At 41.8% G+C, this 15,572-nt stretch overlaps 1 protein-coding gene across 2 annotated transcripts in view; it reads left to right on the top strand.

The window, feature by feature from the left end:
- The window catches only part of FMN2 (formin 2), a 621,781-nt gene that overhangs the window by 364,358 nt on the left and 241,851 nt on the right, over positions 1-15,572 (top strand). For both annotated transcript variants that reach the window (XM_069234681.1, XM_069234682.1), the window contains exon 11: positions 875-1,021. In XM_069234681.1, coding sequence (XP_069090782.1) covers positions 875-1,021 — 147 coding nt within the window. The remainder of the gene's footprint in view (positions 1-874; positions 1,022-15,572) is intronic.

Below are 15,572 nucleotides of genomic sequence, written 5' to 3'. Positions count from 1 at the left end.
GGGTACCATTTACTAGGGACTTACATGGAAGGCCAAAAGTATTGCCAACTGGGGAACAATTGCATAGTTTTAGGGAAAGAGATCTGGAACTGGGGACCTAGTTAGCAGTCACTTTCAGTCAATATTGCGTTAAATACCAGGCAAAAGGTGGGGGTGACCTTGTCAAAAAGGGGCACTGTCCTGCACTATGGAACTTGCTACACTTTGAAACTTGCATTAACTCGTTCCTGTTCACCTTTTGGGAATTTCTGAAAAGCTCATTTTAAAAGCAAGCATACAGTGGCACCCACTATGGCCCAATCAATCTCTAAACAGTGCTTCTTATTAAACGATTGAGATCTTGCAGAATTCTATAGCTGCAGTGTGAGTTGCTATCTAGAACTGCAGCAATAAAGGGAAACTAGACCTAAAGTTCTCAGTAAAACCAGTTGAAGTTTTAGTGTCATATTCTTAGAGTCTGAGGCAATAAGCACTATAAAAGTACTACAAATAAACTGAACAATAACTATCCTGTGCTAAACATTTTCTATTGAGCTATGCTATTAAACACCATTTGCACATTTTGATGTACTCCTTTTCATCAAGTTCTTTATGGAGGAATAGCATGAATATGACTTACTGTGTGAAATTCAGGTTTATGCTATGGAATGACTTTAAAACGACGAATGTGGCTCTGTGTTGAGCAATTATTTTTTAGGAATCTTTCTATGATTTTCAATTCTGTACTTTTGATAAGTTAAAAAGGCAAAATGTCTAGAAGAGACTTGAAGACAAAACACACAATAAATGGGTGAGCCTTTCGATTAATAGTAAATACAATTGTATAGTACAACATAAACTTTACTCTTAAATACCTATTTTTTATTGTTCACAGAACTTGAGAAATGGACCTGCAGTTAGGCAAGTTCTAGCCTTGATTCTTGCTTTTGGTAATTACATGAATGGTGGAAATCGAACACGGGGCCAAGCCGATGGTTTCACTTTGGATATCCTTCCAAAATTAAAGGATGTGAAAAGTGGAGTAAGTATGTGCCTTATCTGATTAACTTATGACACAATCAAGAGCAAGGAATTAAATGAAATTATAATTTTGAAATTTGCTTATGGTGTTTACCTATAATGACTCCAATATTTGATGATTCAGGTACATAATCCATGTTCAATGCTAGGATGGATATTTATTCATATTTGAATAACATAACACTGCATTTGCCATCGACCTTCACACTACTCATCTGTAATAATTCTATACAATGGAGATTGTGATGAAAGGGATTTAGGTACACCCTTAAACCTCTGGATTAGTAAACAATGATTATCTGGTATGACTGGATTGACAGATTTCAAGATAATGGAGGTCATTTTGACCCTGGCGAATCTTCTGACCGCCAGGGTAAATGTGGCTGACCCACCACCAACAGGCTGGCCGTGCAGACCACCACATTATGAGTGTGGCAGGTTGGCAGAGGCCAACTCGCCACATCTCCACTCATACCTCCATGGCGGTCTGAATCCCTGGCCTGAGATGATCATCTCCGACCCGGCGGTCCACAGAAGACCACTGGCGGTATTAGGAACCAGCCTTCCAACATGGTTTCCACAGCGGTAACACCGCCACAAAAACTGAGGCGGAATGACTACCAGTTACAGGGAATTCTTTCCCTGTCACCAGTAGATGGCTCCCACCTAGCAAGCACTAGATCCCCTCTCCCCCCTCCAGCCACAGTGCCCCCACTCCTCTTCTGACACAGCATCACCCACCCCCTTCTAACACAGCACACCCTCCCGCCATCCCCAGACCCACCCTTGTTCTGACACAGCACCCCCACCCCTCCTTCTGACACAGAGCCCACCTCCCCGTATACATGCAGACACCCACAAGCATCATGCACACACCCATTCACCTACATTTACATACACATATCCACTCACACGCATCTATTCACACATTCACAACATCAATACACGCATTCACAACTACATTCATATACACATTCACAACATCCATATACGCATTAATGCATGCATACTCACACCCATCCATATACGCATTCATGCATGCATACACACTTACATGCAGACACGCACTCACTCCAACATTCAGACATGCATACAACCACGCATACACACATTCATGCACACGCAGACACCACACACTCCTACACACACACACAATACCCCTCTCCCCTGTCAGGCGATTACCTTACCTGTTCCCAGGAGAAGGTCATCCAGCAGGGAGCGGGATGGGGCACTTCCACCTCTAGCAGCGCCCCACCAGCAGGACACCACCAGGTCATATTATGGCCCATAATTGGGGGCAGTGTCCTACTGGCGGGGCGGGCCGGTGGTGGAACCGCCAGAGCGCCTCCGGCCACCAGTATGGCTACTGACGGATTTCCACCCAAAGTGTGGCGGAACTCCGGCAGTACCCGTGATATGGCGGGCGGAAGAGGGCCAGCACTTGCGGTGTCCTGGCACCCGCAGCTTTGGCAGTCTTCATGGAAGACCGCCAAAGTCATAATGAGGGCAAATGTGTCACGACCTGAACGCTTCTTACCACTGTAATCTGCCTGTCTCTGGGCACCACCAGGTTTCTTGCTTGTTCTGGATTGACCAAGGTAGGGGCGAGCCTTTCCAGTAGCCACGGTGCTGCTGATAATACAACACCAAGCAGGCCGTAACCTCCAGAAGGAGTCCCAGAGGAATAAACCCAACTTGGGAAAAACCTCAGATCAAGGAACTCCTGAAAAAGATATAAAGAAAAGAAAACAATGAGGCAAAGAAGTCTGGAACAAAAACTGCAGTTAGGGAAAAGCAGGTGAAGTCCAAAATCACAGGATACAGGAGCAAGGAGTACAACCAGAATGGAAGTGTTTGCAACGCAAGGAACAGAAGACCAACTGTGCTCATAAACTGACAAACAGGAAGTGACATGCAGGAAGTAATGAAGACACCTTCTTGGATTGGGAAAAGCCACATTAAAGTAAATGGAAAAATAGCCGTAGTATAAAAGGTTGGGACAAAGGCATGCAGTGAAGGAAACACAGACTCCTGGGAAAGAAAAAATATGGCCAAGAAGGAACAAAAAAGAAAAAGAGAAAAAAGAAGAGAAGAAGAAAAACAGTAAGAAACAGGTTAGTAAAGCTGGAGGGGTAAAAGGTGGGCGACGCGTGAAACAGAGCCCAAAGAGAAAGTTTCAGGTCACGCTGCAGCCCAAAAAGCAGGTAGCAAACCAAAAAGCGGCCCGTAGCAGGAACGGACGCCCGAAACGCAGACTGCCGATCCAACTGCGGTCTGCAAGTGGGATGCCGCCAGTCTTCGTGGCGTCACAAAATGTGCCTGAAAGTGAGAATGCTTCGATAAACGTGCACATTGCTAGATGGGACCACAGAGGGAGTGGTTTTGATAGTTCACTTTCAATTTTATTTAACATTTTTTAGATCCGCAAGCACTGGTGACACGAAGTAGTAATTTGGAGTAGGTGTGCTTTTTTAGAGGCAAGGGCTTATGGCACTGGTTCATGTTAGGAAGTAACCTTTGACTCCTTATCCCTTTGAATAGAATGGGTTACATGGAATGGATGGCATTCACCAACCCAGAGGTCCTTTTATGATGGGCAAAAGAAGCAACCTAACACTCATTTAATACGGACATCTTCTGTACTGTAAGAAATTCATTAATGGATATTGTTAAAAAGAGGCTCCTAGGTGTGTAATTGTTTTGGGTCAATTATATTCTATAACACTATGTGGAAGAAGAATGCGTTGGTTTAGCAGTGCTGATATTATTTTAAATATTCAGAAGTTTTTATTTTTGTGTCATTATACACATTGTTTGTAGTTCATTTTTTGCAGTGCTTGTGTAGCAGATGTTAGTATCTAGCCATGGTTTGAACCACTGATAAACATCCTTGAGGTGGTGTTTGACACCTACAAGTGTTAAGCGCCCGAAGACCTGTAGGATAACTAATTTTAAGTTCTTTAAGAAGAATTTTAAAACAAGGTCCTCACCCTTGGGGGTATCATTCGGTTAGTGTGTTCCCCTAGTTTGGAGATCATTGATGCTGATGGAAAGGGGTTTGTGAAAGAGGCTTGGATGGGATACCCTAAAGAGTAATAAAAACAACTGACCCTTCTCTAAAAACAACCAGGGAATGAGTACTGGCATCAAATAGTAACTGGTCTCTTCTTTGGGGTGGCACACAGGAGATAATGCCTGCAAGGGAAAGTAGGCATAACAGTAGAAACTATATACACAGGTTTCAATAGTTTTTCCAGCTAACATCTATTAACATTAGTTGAGTGCAATGTGCTCCACCCCTACTCCTCTCAAGAATGGCAGAATAGCAGCTTTGTCCCTGGTTCCTGGACAGTAAGTAAGTAAATCATGTTTTTTGTTTTCAGTTATTTAAAACCATACCAATTTTCCAAAACAAATCTAAAATATTCCCATGGCCATAAAACGCTATTCACTGTGGTTCATTCATCCACCACCAGCTCCCAGTGCCTAGCAAGTCATTGTGGAACTGACAGTCTCATGCTATTTATGCACTAAAGCATCATCCCCAATAAATGTTTGTTACATGTCAAGTACGTTTCTCTGTGAATCAATGTGGCTGTGCTGAAATCAGTTGCAACCTTGATAAAACATCACGCAGACCTTTTGAGGTCAGATGGGTCTTCCTTAATAGTGGCACGATTGCAACTTCTTCAGTGGTTCAGGTAGTACACATGCAATCAGAACTTGAACTTCCTATCTCTGATTCTTTGCTGGGGAGACATTTATCAGACATCTGAGGTGTCAGTCCATGTATGGAACCCTGTCCCTCCTTAATGAGGGTGGTTAGAAATCTAGATGTTGAAATGGATTCTAAACCACTTTTCTCTTTCCCCAAACTGCAGTTGTTTCAAATACCTTTGTTATCACCTTCAGTCCCTATGTTAGGTTGCCACTGTCTTTTAAACTTCTTCTCTGAATTATGGTTGTGAATGCCTTTATGTGTTCATAACTAGATTTCTGTAATTCTCTGCATTCCTCCAGCAAACACTATTTTGAGGATGCACCATAATAAAATGCAGCTGCTTGCATCCCTCTTGTATCATCGTTGACCTGCTTTTTTACCATGATTACGGCCAAGATTAGGGAATTGCAGTGGCTTCAAAGGCAAAGGAGGATTTCTTTCAAAGAACTCTTTGTTATGCACAAAGTATACTCTTCTGCTTCTCCTTCTTCTAGCTCTTATGTTTGTGAGGCACATGTGTTTTAAATGTCAAACTAATTTAATTAATTTGAAATCAGTTCCAATAGTGTGATTAATTTAATTCACTGCCTTTATTTTCTTTCTGTGGAAGTTTGGTGCAGTACAAGTGACTGATCATGTGTCATGCTTGACTTGCTACTCCTGGAGTTATAAAAAGGTGCAGAAAATGTGGTGGAATGTTGGAAATGTGCTAAGAGAAGAGGTGACATAACGGAAAGGGTGCTCAGGAGTCTATCATTCAGCAGGATGCACTGAGTATGTGTCACATGAATCAACATAAAGTAACAAAAGAAAGAAAAAAGTGAAAAAAGAATGAAGGAAACATAGGAAATGCAGAAAGAACAGTGAAAAACTGTCAACAAGAACTACCAACAAACAATAAAGCCAAACACCAACTTAACAGCAACCAAAATCTAGGTGAGGTGAGAACAACACACTTGTGCCGCCTATATACATGAAGAATGTGACCATCCTTATCACAATATTCCTTCTGGAAGTGGGAGAAAGTGTGAATTTTGGAGATGAACTCCTAACGTAAATCTGGGTACTCTGACATTTTAACACAATTCCAAATCACCTCGATTTTTCAGCTCATGCATGAGTAAAATACCTATAGATAGATGTGAGAGAGGAGTGCACTGCAGGCTAAAGAAGGTCTGCACTAGGGTCCCCAAGTGAAGAGTTAGACTGAGGTGACAGAGGTAATTGAAATTTTAACTGCTAATTATCAGTGGCACCAATTACAATCACTCGTCATGGCTACTACTACCCACAGACGGCGATCCATCATTCACCAATAAAGAGGCTGACGCCCAAGAAGTTGGGATTATGTGATTTTAATTTGGTAGTTATCATTACCAGCAGCATACATGTGTTGCTATTTACTCACTGAAACTTCTTCTTTTGCTAAGCCTCTATGCTACTGACTACTGGGCTGCAAAATATGAGCTCACTCCAGCTAAGTTGACATATAGGAGCAGGTATGGACTAGCAGACTGAATCATATTCCCCACAAACATAGACATGCTGATCATGGAGCACTAATGAAGGGAAAAAATGCAGCTTCCATTTTTAAAAGTGTAATAAATATACAGGTATAATGAAACACTGTGTTAATCAGTGTTGCATTAATGTACTTCACAAATATGTTTTGTAATCAGATATTTTAGATATATTTTAAAGCAGCCTAAAATGTTCATGAACTCTACACATAAAACCCATCGCTTCTTAACAAAAATATTATTAAATGTCAGGATGTTTGTGAAATTTACAGAACTTGTTGCCCAATCCGCAAAGGGAAGAATGTAAATTCTGCAAGAAGGGGTGAAGATAGGAGCTGGTAAAACAGTTTTGAAAAACAGCAAATGTGCCTAATCACAAAGATATTGAATAGTGATTACTACTATATTGTTGATGAAGCTGATGTATGCTAGCAATAGCATCTTAGCACTAAGAAAAACAAAAGGAAGCTAACCTACTTGCTGAAAATATACATCCCAGCATGTTTTCAAAATTTAAGATATGTGCAGCAGCCTAAATCAAGCTTGGCAAACGGGTTCACGTCATAGAAGTCAGAGCAGAAAAACTACCTTCTGTTACCAAAATGAAAGACAGGAGCAATAGAAGTAAGTAACAGAAAATGAAAACATGTCTAGAAATGGTAGTTTGCTCTGTGCCAAATGCACAAAGTTGTGAACTAGATTCCTTACTTCATATTCAGCTTATGTAATGCAACAAAACCTGAGAGTTTGAATCCCAAAGTGCTCACATCAGACATAGACATTCTTCAGCTTTCTGTGTTGTACGCAATTGTTTTTTACTGTGTCAGAAAGTAATAGTTACAGACTAATCACAAAATCCAATCTTAGAATTATTCAGGTGTGGAATATCTAGGGGCTTAGGCAGAGTAATAATGAGCTTTAGCACATTTAATTTGGAAATACAGGTCCACCATTTCTCCTTGTTCTGTAGCTTTTCACATAGGGTCACCATGCACTTTCCCTTATGCCCTCCCTCTGCTCCATATAGTACATAGTACCCCTCTCATCTAGCTCCATTGTCCTATTAAATGTTGCTTCCCCTTGCCCATTTTGTCACCTTCACAGACTCTTAAGATGATCTGTACCACTTTATCACAGTACTCATCTTTTTCCACCCACTCAGCTTTTTGTAAACAGAGATAGCAACACTTTCTCTTGTCTAGATACATCTTCATTACTGTTTCGGTCCCTGTCACCTATTTGGAATATTATACAGAGGACGAATGCTAGTCCCCTTTGGCATTTGTATGCTCCACAACCCTCTAACGCTGTGGTGGAAGAGGATTATCCAGTGTGGAGTTTCAACTCTCTGGGATCGATTATGACCTTGGCTGAGAGGATTACTCCGTCCCAAATGTGACGGATATCCTGTTTGCCATACTGCAAGTTCCATAGGAACAAAACAAGTAGGAAGAAATATCTTTGACCCACCAGTCTGGTGGGAAAAAATAACAATGTCCACATTCACAATATTAGTTAGTCTGATGCCCTGTGCTCTGAGTCCACAATGTTTTGCCAGGTTGCACCCACATCTGATCAATCAGCTGTACCACCCCAAGTGAGAGAACGAATGAGCAATTCAGAACTTTCTAAAGAAGTCAGTTTCTGATGGTTGTTTGAGGACACTTTGTTGATTTGCAGAGATGGTGGTTTGACTTTGAGTCACTGATTTCAAACGTTCTTTAAATTGTGCCACTCCACTTTGGAGGCTTGTATCACAATGATGATAAACGCTTTCCCCACCTTTCTTCGGCACTTGAAAAACATGTTAGATTGTTTTTTATAATAGTGGGGATAGTGAGTTATAACCATGAATTTCTTTTCCTCCCTACCAAAGGAGGTATAAAAAATAACCTGCATTCCAGACAGATGCAAAATCTCTTGTTCTCAGCAAATCCAGGAATAACAGTTGTTTAGTTATCAAGGGTCTGCTCCTAAAGCACTACCTCCTTCTACACTTACACAACCTCTTTCAGGTGGTCACAGTCCGAGAAACTGCTTCCTTCATTGCTCTTTCCACCTGTGTCATCACAGACTGCAGTAGGTTAGTTTTTTTTACATAAATGTAATGCATCTTAATTAATATGAAAACTCTGTATGTGCCTTCTGGAGATCCAGTTTCACAAGTTGCATTTGAAAAATGTCTACACGTTCAAATTTTTAAACCAAAGTTGTTTGTAATTCCAATTACCATGGTGATATGGACATTTTCGGTATTTTATGACCATTTTGATATTCTATTTGTAGAGCTGTTTACAAGGGTATTGAAATATGAGTTTATAAAAGTTCTAAGTCATACATTTTGTCAAAATATCAAAAATAAAAGGCCTAATTTATTCCATCATGACAACGCTAGCTCTTGCGCTGTCCACCTTAACATAACCATCTACATTTGACTACGAAAGATAGATGGAAGTGTTAGCGCGCCTGACCTTAATAAGTAAACTTATAAGGGGATGGAATAGGTCGATTAAACTTTTGACTCACAATTAAGATGTTCTTACTATAGCACCAGTACATAATCAATAATCAATACACAATAAACAACAATCATTAGTAATCAATACAATCAATAATTAATGGAGTCAGTAACTGTTACACACCATGACCTTTCAGTCATGAATAACCACACCTTTAGTAAAAGTTTAGAATGTTTATTTCCTTAGATTAACAATGCTAAGGTCATGTAGATTAATCTCAATATCAAATGAATCACATACAGAAACAACACCGGTTGTCCAAAGCGGCTGAAGAAACGCAATCTAATCAAAGCTTGAAGTACAATGTATTCTACAGTTATGGTGCAAATCAATAACAAAGTCAACTGCATCAACGAAATGAAGTACATAAAGTTTAGCAGAAAAATTCACAAAACATTAGTCCCTGATATTCATAAGTCATCAGTGACAACCCTTAACCAACATCAGATTAGCATCAGCATGTTGGGCTTCATGCAAAACAATTTAGTAATACAAATTTGGAAAAGCATCTAACTATGGTTCTATCAAAATAGCGCAGTTGGTACCTAGAAAGAAAAAACAAATATGCATGGTAATCACAGTTCGGAATAATACTTACCCTCACGGTGGATCAGCAAAGCAGAATCAGTCTTCATCCTCAGGACATCAGTCGATCAGCAAGGCATCATTCTTCAGCATCAGAAATTAAAAGGGTAAAGTCAATAAGCATTAAAGTTAAGCAATCTCTGGACTGTCTTATGCAACTTCCTTTTTCAGGATCAAAGTTATTTGGTTCTGATTTGGAAGAACTTGTCAAAAAATTAGTTGAGGACTGCAAACTGATGGCTCTTGCGCATCCCCCGGGCAGTAGTCTTGTTTTGTTATAAAACACTTTTTGCCACTAGTTATCAGGGAATCAAATCTCCACTTTCAAGGAAGGGGTCTTGTCCAAGGCACTGACAAATCGTGGCAGGTCTCTGCTACCAGTCCACTCTCCCCCCATATCTTCACTGCGGGAACATTATGCATCAGAAGATTGAGGGATCAGCTCCCAAGTTTTTTCCATGTCCACAATTCCATGGCATACATAATGTGGGTGCAGAGAAGTCACAAAATCAGGCTAACAGATCTGATTCTGAGAACTTCCAATGGAAACTTTTCAAGTCACTCCAGAACCATGATGCCTTCTGTGTCTTTAAGCTCTTCATGAGAGAGTTTAAGACCTTATATATAAAGCTACAAACATCCCAGTTCCAGCAAAGGTGAAGGCATAAGGATCTTAGTAAAGCCTGTTCTGAGTACAAAACATATTCAGGATATTTTGTTAATATAGTCAATATATCAATAATTTGTTTTTCAACAAACAATCTAAATGGTGATGCTACAGTCAATATTTCTAATCCTATTAACATGAGACAATCTAACATTATTAGATATATTGTTGCATGCCTACGTATAGTGTTTCATCAGTATTCTCAAATATTCCCACAAATCTGTGTACAAGTAGTGCATTTTCAATTTTAAGTGCTACTATTCAGCATATTATTGGATCCAAGAGTCAAAAATGTTAATGCCATGGATGCGTATTCTACATTCTTAATGTATCCAGGTATATCCATACTTAGATGACTTGGTAATGTGTTCCTCCTTTTTGTTAAGGAAAACAATGATGCTCCTGAGGTTTGCAACACACTTCAGTGATATGGTTTGCCTCTCAAGCAGCAAGTTTCATCATATTCTTCCAACTCACCAACTACAATTTATTTGTCTTCCGGATGAATATAGGCTGCATGTTTCTTCATGGCCAAAGAAAACATAAACATATTATGCCTCTGCAGGGTAACAGAAAGGCCAGAGACTACAGCAAGGGATTGGCTAAAGATGGAAGGCCACATGACAGCTTCTCTGATGAAAGTTCCAAGGGTCTGACTATACTTTCGACCATTGGTTTGTGATCTACTTAATTTGTGGTCTCCAGTATCAGGGAATTACGAATCAAGATTCCAGGAATCAAACTAAAATGGTGTTTTGAAATAAGAACACCTAAACAGGAGCTGTTAGTTGGATCCCCCAGCTCGATTAGTTTGAACAACAGACTCAAGTTGCATAGGGTGGGGAGCAACTCAGGGGGAAGCATCAGATCAGGGCCTTTGGGGTCAGGAGGAGAGAATTGACTCTTCCTATTTGAAAGAATAGGTAGCTTTGTTCCATTTTGCCCCTCTTTGAATGATCAATTAGTACTGGTCAGAATATACAAAAAACAGAAAGCATTTATATAAATCATCAGGATGGTCCTGACATCTGGCACGATCAGCTCTTGCTTAGGAGATTGAGAGCTGGACAGAAGCCTCTCAGCTATTTATCATCCAGGTTTAGAAAATAGGATTATGGATAGATAAAGCAAGATATTTCCCTTTTCAATAGCTACATATCTATGTCCAAACTTGTTTCAGGCGATTGCAATCTGGTTTGGCCACCCCTGCCTAGATTTGTTTGCATCAGATGAGAATGTTGTTCTCAACCAGTTTATGTAATATTCCATCAGAAGCAGTGGAGAGGTGGGATGCACTTCTCAGGGTTTCACTTCAGTAGGCACAGGCATTTTGATGCGTCTTTGCTCTTATTCCAGCCATCCACAAGGCTACAGATGATTTCTGATTACTCAGTGCTTCTACTAATTGTCTGTGGTCTCTACTACAACTACAATTGTCAACCTCATTTGTTTTTTTATGTATCATCCTCACCTCTCAACGCCTTACAGCTGCTTAAGTCATTTCTGTGAAGACTTCAGCTAGGGTTCTGGAGAGTGAGAAAATGAGACCAGAGGTCCATGGTAGTTCAAATAATTAAGTAGCTAGTATCCACTTATCTCATCACCCTGCTACCTTCAAGGTATTTGTGTGGCATTGGAAGAACTTTCAAACGTTTCGTACTACAAATGGTTTATCAACAACCTCCTGCTAGCCATCCAGTGTCTGGATTTTATAACAAGATTGTTCACTTTGGCTGTAACAATTTCTGCTTTAAAATTCTAATAGATAGTTTCATTTAGGATATTAAAAGGGCTGATGTCTTGTTGGTCTCTAGGTTGGCTTTTCATCTACTTAGAAGTGTTTTTATTCACCAACCGACTATTAGCTGTCCTAGTTCCTTTTGGGATTCATGATTAGCTTTACCTTCTTTCTAGGGCCTGCCCTATGGCCATTAGCTACAGTTGATCTCAAATATATTTCAGCAAAAGTTCTAGTTTTGGTGGCCATTTGCTCAGAAAGACATATTTGGGTGATTGGAACTCTTGTATCCTCTCCCCATTTTTCTGTTTTTCTTTCAAGACAAAGCCTTTTTTTTTTTTAGACCAAAATCATATTTTTCGCCAGAAGTGCCATACAGTTTTAATTATGATCAGGATCAGTTTTTTTCTGTTTTTTTCCCTTCTCCTCAAATATCAGAAGAAGAAAGACATCTGTATACATTGGACTTAAATAGAGTTCTTTCTTTTTATTTAGACTCTGCAGCTTGTTTCAGGAAATTGGACTCGTTGTTACCTTTGTTACTTCAAGCCAGCTTTTTACTCCTGTGGCCACACTTAGTAGTTGGTTATGTTTTCCAATTTCTGAAGAGTATTCATCAACAGGACAAGTGTTAGTAGGTTCAGCTGAGTGTAGGTCTACCAGAAGTAGGAATTTCCTGGACAGAGTTTAATATTGAGCTACTATTAAAGGCATTTATTTTGCAGTGACCTGATCTTCTCCCCAAACGTTTATGACTCTTTACAGGCTGCAGATTGGTGGTTATTTTTCTTCACATTTTCGGGCTCACATGTTAGCTTTAGCAGAAACGTAGTAACTGTAATTTTTGTTATTTATTATTAAAGATTATATTGAATGTAGCACTTTAATGTGTTTAATGTAAATTCTTTCACATTATGGTGGCCTCGTCATGCTGAAGCTTGGGTATGTTCTCATCTAGTCAGGACTGGGATGAGGAAGATGGCTGAAGAGGTAATGACTCAGTTACTTTTTTTTTATACCAATTTTATTATTTTTAAAATGCATGTTAACACAACAGAGATACGAAGGAAAGCACATGCACATCAGTGAGTACATGACAGTCCTGCTAAATGAATTAAGGCAATATCGTCCGCAGATGTCAACCTGCCTCCCTTCTCCAAAAGGGCATGATAAACTTGTTTCACAAAGGTTCCCCCTGTAAGTTGGCCACTTCCCCCAAATTTTCTTGTATTTGTGGGGACAGCCCCGTGCCTCGTAGATCGGCTTTTCTAGTTGAGAGCACCAGTCCATTTCGGTTCGCCAGTTCGAAAGTGACGTCGCCGTTGGGCCTCTCCAGAGCTGTGCAGTGTCTCTCTTAACAACCAGCAGGCGACCCTTATGAATATTCAGTCTGCCCTCAGCCCATCCAGCTCCCCCAGAAGTCCCAGCAGCGCCATCCTTGCGGTTAGATCAGTGGGACAACCAAGGATTGCTGAGATGTCCCGCTGACCCCCCCCAGAAAGGTATATCCCCTGACACTCCCATGCCACATACAACAGGTGCACCTCTGGTTGACCACATCTCAGACTGCTCGGTGGGGTCCCGGGGGACAGGTATGACATGTGAAAGTAAATGACTCAGTTACCTACCATTCATCTTCATTACTCTAAGTCCTAGACTTCCTGGCACAACCCCAAATACCCACTCTTTTCACCCGTGGATATGTTGCTTTTACAGGCATCCATAAATGTTGGTTAATAATTAGGAAGACCCTGACTTTTATGGGTTAAATCTGTTTATTGGTATTTAACATACATGTACCAAATTCAAAGCTCTGTACCTACATCCAGTTCAGTCAGCTGTCGAAATAGCACATTATCCCTTGCCACACATTTCAGAGGGCGGCCCATTAATGAGTATGGTTGTCATAGATAGACGTACTTCCTCCACCCAACCGCCCTCCCCTCGGGGCTTATAGCCGTGGCACAGATGATATGACAATCCGATCCAAGGCAGAGCTAAAAACGACAAACAGACAAAAACAGAAATACATAACTGTGCCTCCTGCAGCATTAAGGGCCAGGGCCATCTGCCGCCCTCTCTGCGAACGAAGAGGGAAAGTGAGAGGGTTGGGTATGCCCAAAATAACATATGTCGGCAATCTAGGAATCTCTGTCTGGATTACTCTGTCTATGTCATCTAGGATACCCTTCCAGTACCTCTGTAACATGGGGCAGTGCCAAAGTAGGTGTATAAGTGTACCTGTGGGGCCGCACCCCGTCCAACAAAGCCCCGACTTAGAGGGGTCCCATGCTTTCAATCGTGCCGGAGTATAGTACCAATAGGTAACCAGCTTATATGCCTTCTCTGTCCCTGACGTGTTGTAGGCAGTGTGATGCGCTCTATAATGGATACTTTTCCATTCTTCCTCTGTCAGCTCCCTCCCCAGCTCTACCTCCCATCTCCTCTACCCCTTGGATTTAGTCGGCCGCTCCACCCCCTGCAGAAGTCTATACAATTCCGATACGCCCGCTTGTCATCTTTTTTAACCAGAAGCCATTTCTCAAACGGTGTGAGCGGTCTATCAAAGGCCAGTTCACTGGAAGATGGGCCCAATGCCGAACCTGATAGTACATTAGCCTATCTGCCTCCGTCAGCCCATACCTCTCCCTCATCTGGTCAAAAGAGATTACTCCGTCTGCATCGAATAAGCACCACCTGTAGACCTGGGACAAAGTCGGGATTCTCACAGAGTGGTGACATAGGAGATGGGAATGTCGTCAGACCGTGCTTCTTCGCAACCACATCCCACACCCGAAGTGTCGCGTCTGTAATCGGGGAAGAATAAAGCCCCAGATCTCTGTGCCTACTCCGAAGCCAGGGCTCCTTCCAAATGTGAGACCCAGCGACCGCCTGGTCCATAAAGCACCAGTGCTTTTCAATGAGCGGACAGCTCCACTCCAGCAGAAAGCGCAGCTGAGCGGCTTGGAAATACCTCAGTAGGCAAGGGACCGCCAGTCCTCCCTCCTTCTTAGGACGGTACAAGATGCTCTGCGGAATCCGCGCTGGTTTCCCATCCCATATACATTTCAGGATCGCTGACTGGAGTGTCGCTATAGTGTGGGGCGGCGGAGCCAGAGGAAGCGTTTGAAACACATAAGGTATGTGTGGCAATACTGTCATCTTCACCGCGGCGACTCTGCCCAACCAGGAGAGCTTCTGTTTCCCCCATTTCCCAAGGCCCTGTAAAATCTCCTGAGAGAGGGAAGAATAGTTCAGGTTAGACGTCTTTGCCACCGTAGTTGCCAATTCAATACCCAGGTAAGGTACATGCGTTGCTGACCAAATAAAGGTTTAGCGAGCCCTTAGACTCTCCTCATGCTCCGGGAGGGTTGACAAACTTAACACTTGTGACTTCTACATGTTCACTTTAAACCCCGAGACCCCGCTAAACGTGCTAAGGGCTTCCATGAGGGCCGGTAGCGAGGCCATGGGCTCCGCCAAAGTGAGAATCACATCATCCGCATACAAACTAATGAGGTGATAGTCTCCCCCAAATTAGACACCGGAGATGCGAGGATTATCGCAAAGGCGCTGAGCGAGAGGCTCCATGTAGAGCGCAAACAACAGAGGGGAGAGCGGACACCCCTGTCGTGCCCTCCGACCTATCGGAAACGGCAATGACAGAGTCCCATTTACTCGGACCGCGGCCTTTGGTGCACAGTAGATGCATTGAATCCAGGACCTAAAAGCCGTGCCCACTCCAAAGCGCTCCAGTACCTGGAAAAGATAGGGCCAGTGTACCCTATCGAACGCTTTCTCC

The sequence above is a fragment of the Pleurodeles waltl genome, chromosome 5 (genome assembly GCF_031143425.1).
Source record: "Pleurodeles waltl isolate 20211129_DDA chromosome 5, aPleWal1.hap1.20221129, whole genome shotgun sequence".
Taxonomy (NCBI): Eukaryota; Metazoa; Chordata; class Amphibia; order Caudata; family Salamandridae; genus Pleurodeles; species Pleurodeles waltl.
The sequence above is the reverse complement of the archived record's forward strand: the minus strand, read 5'-3'. Positions and strand labels throughout refer to the sequence as shown.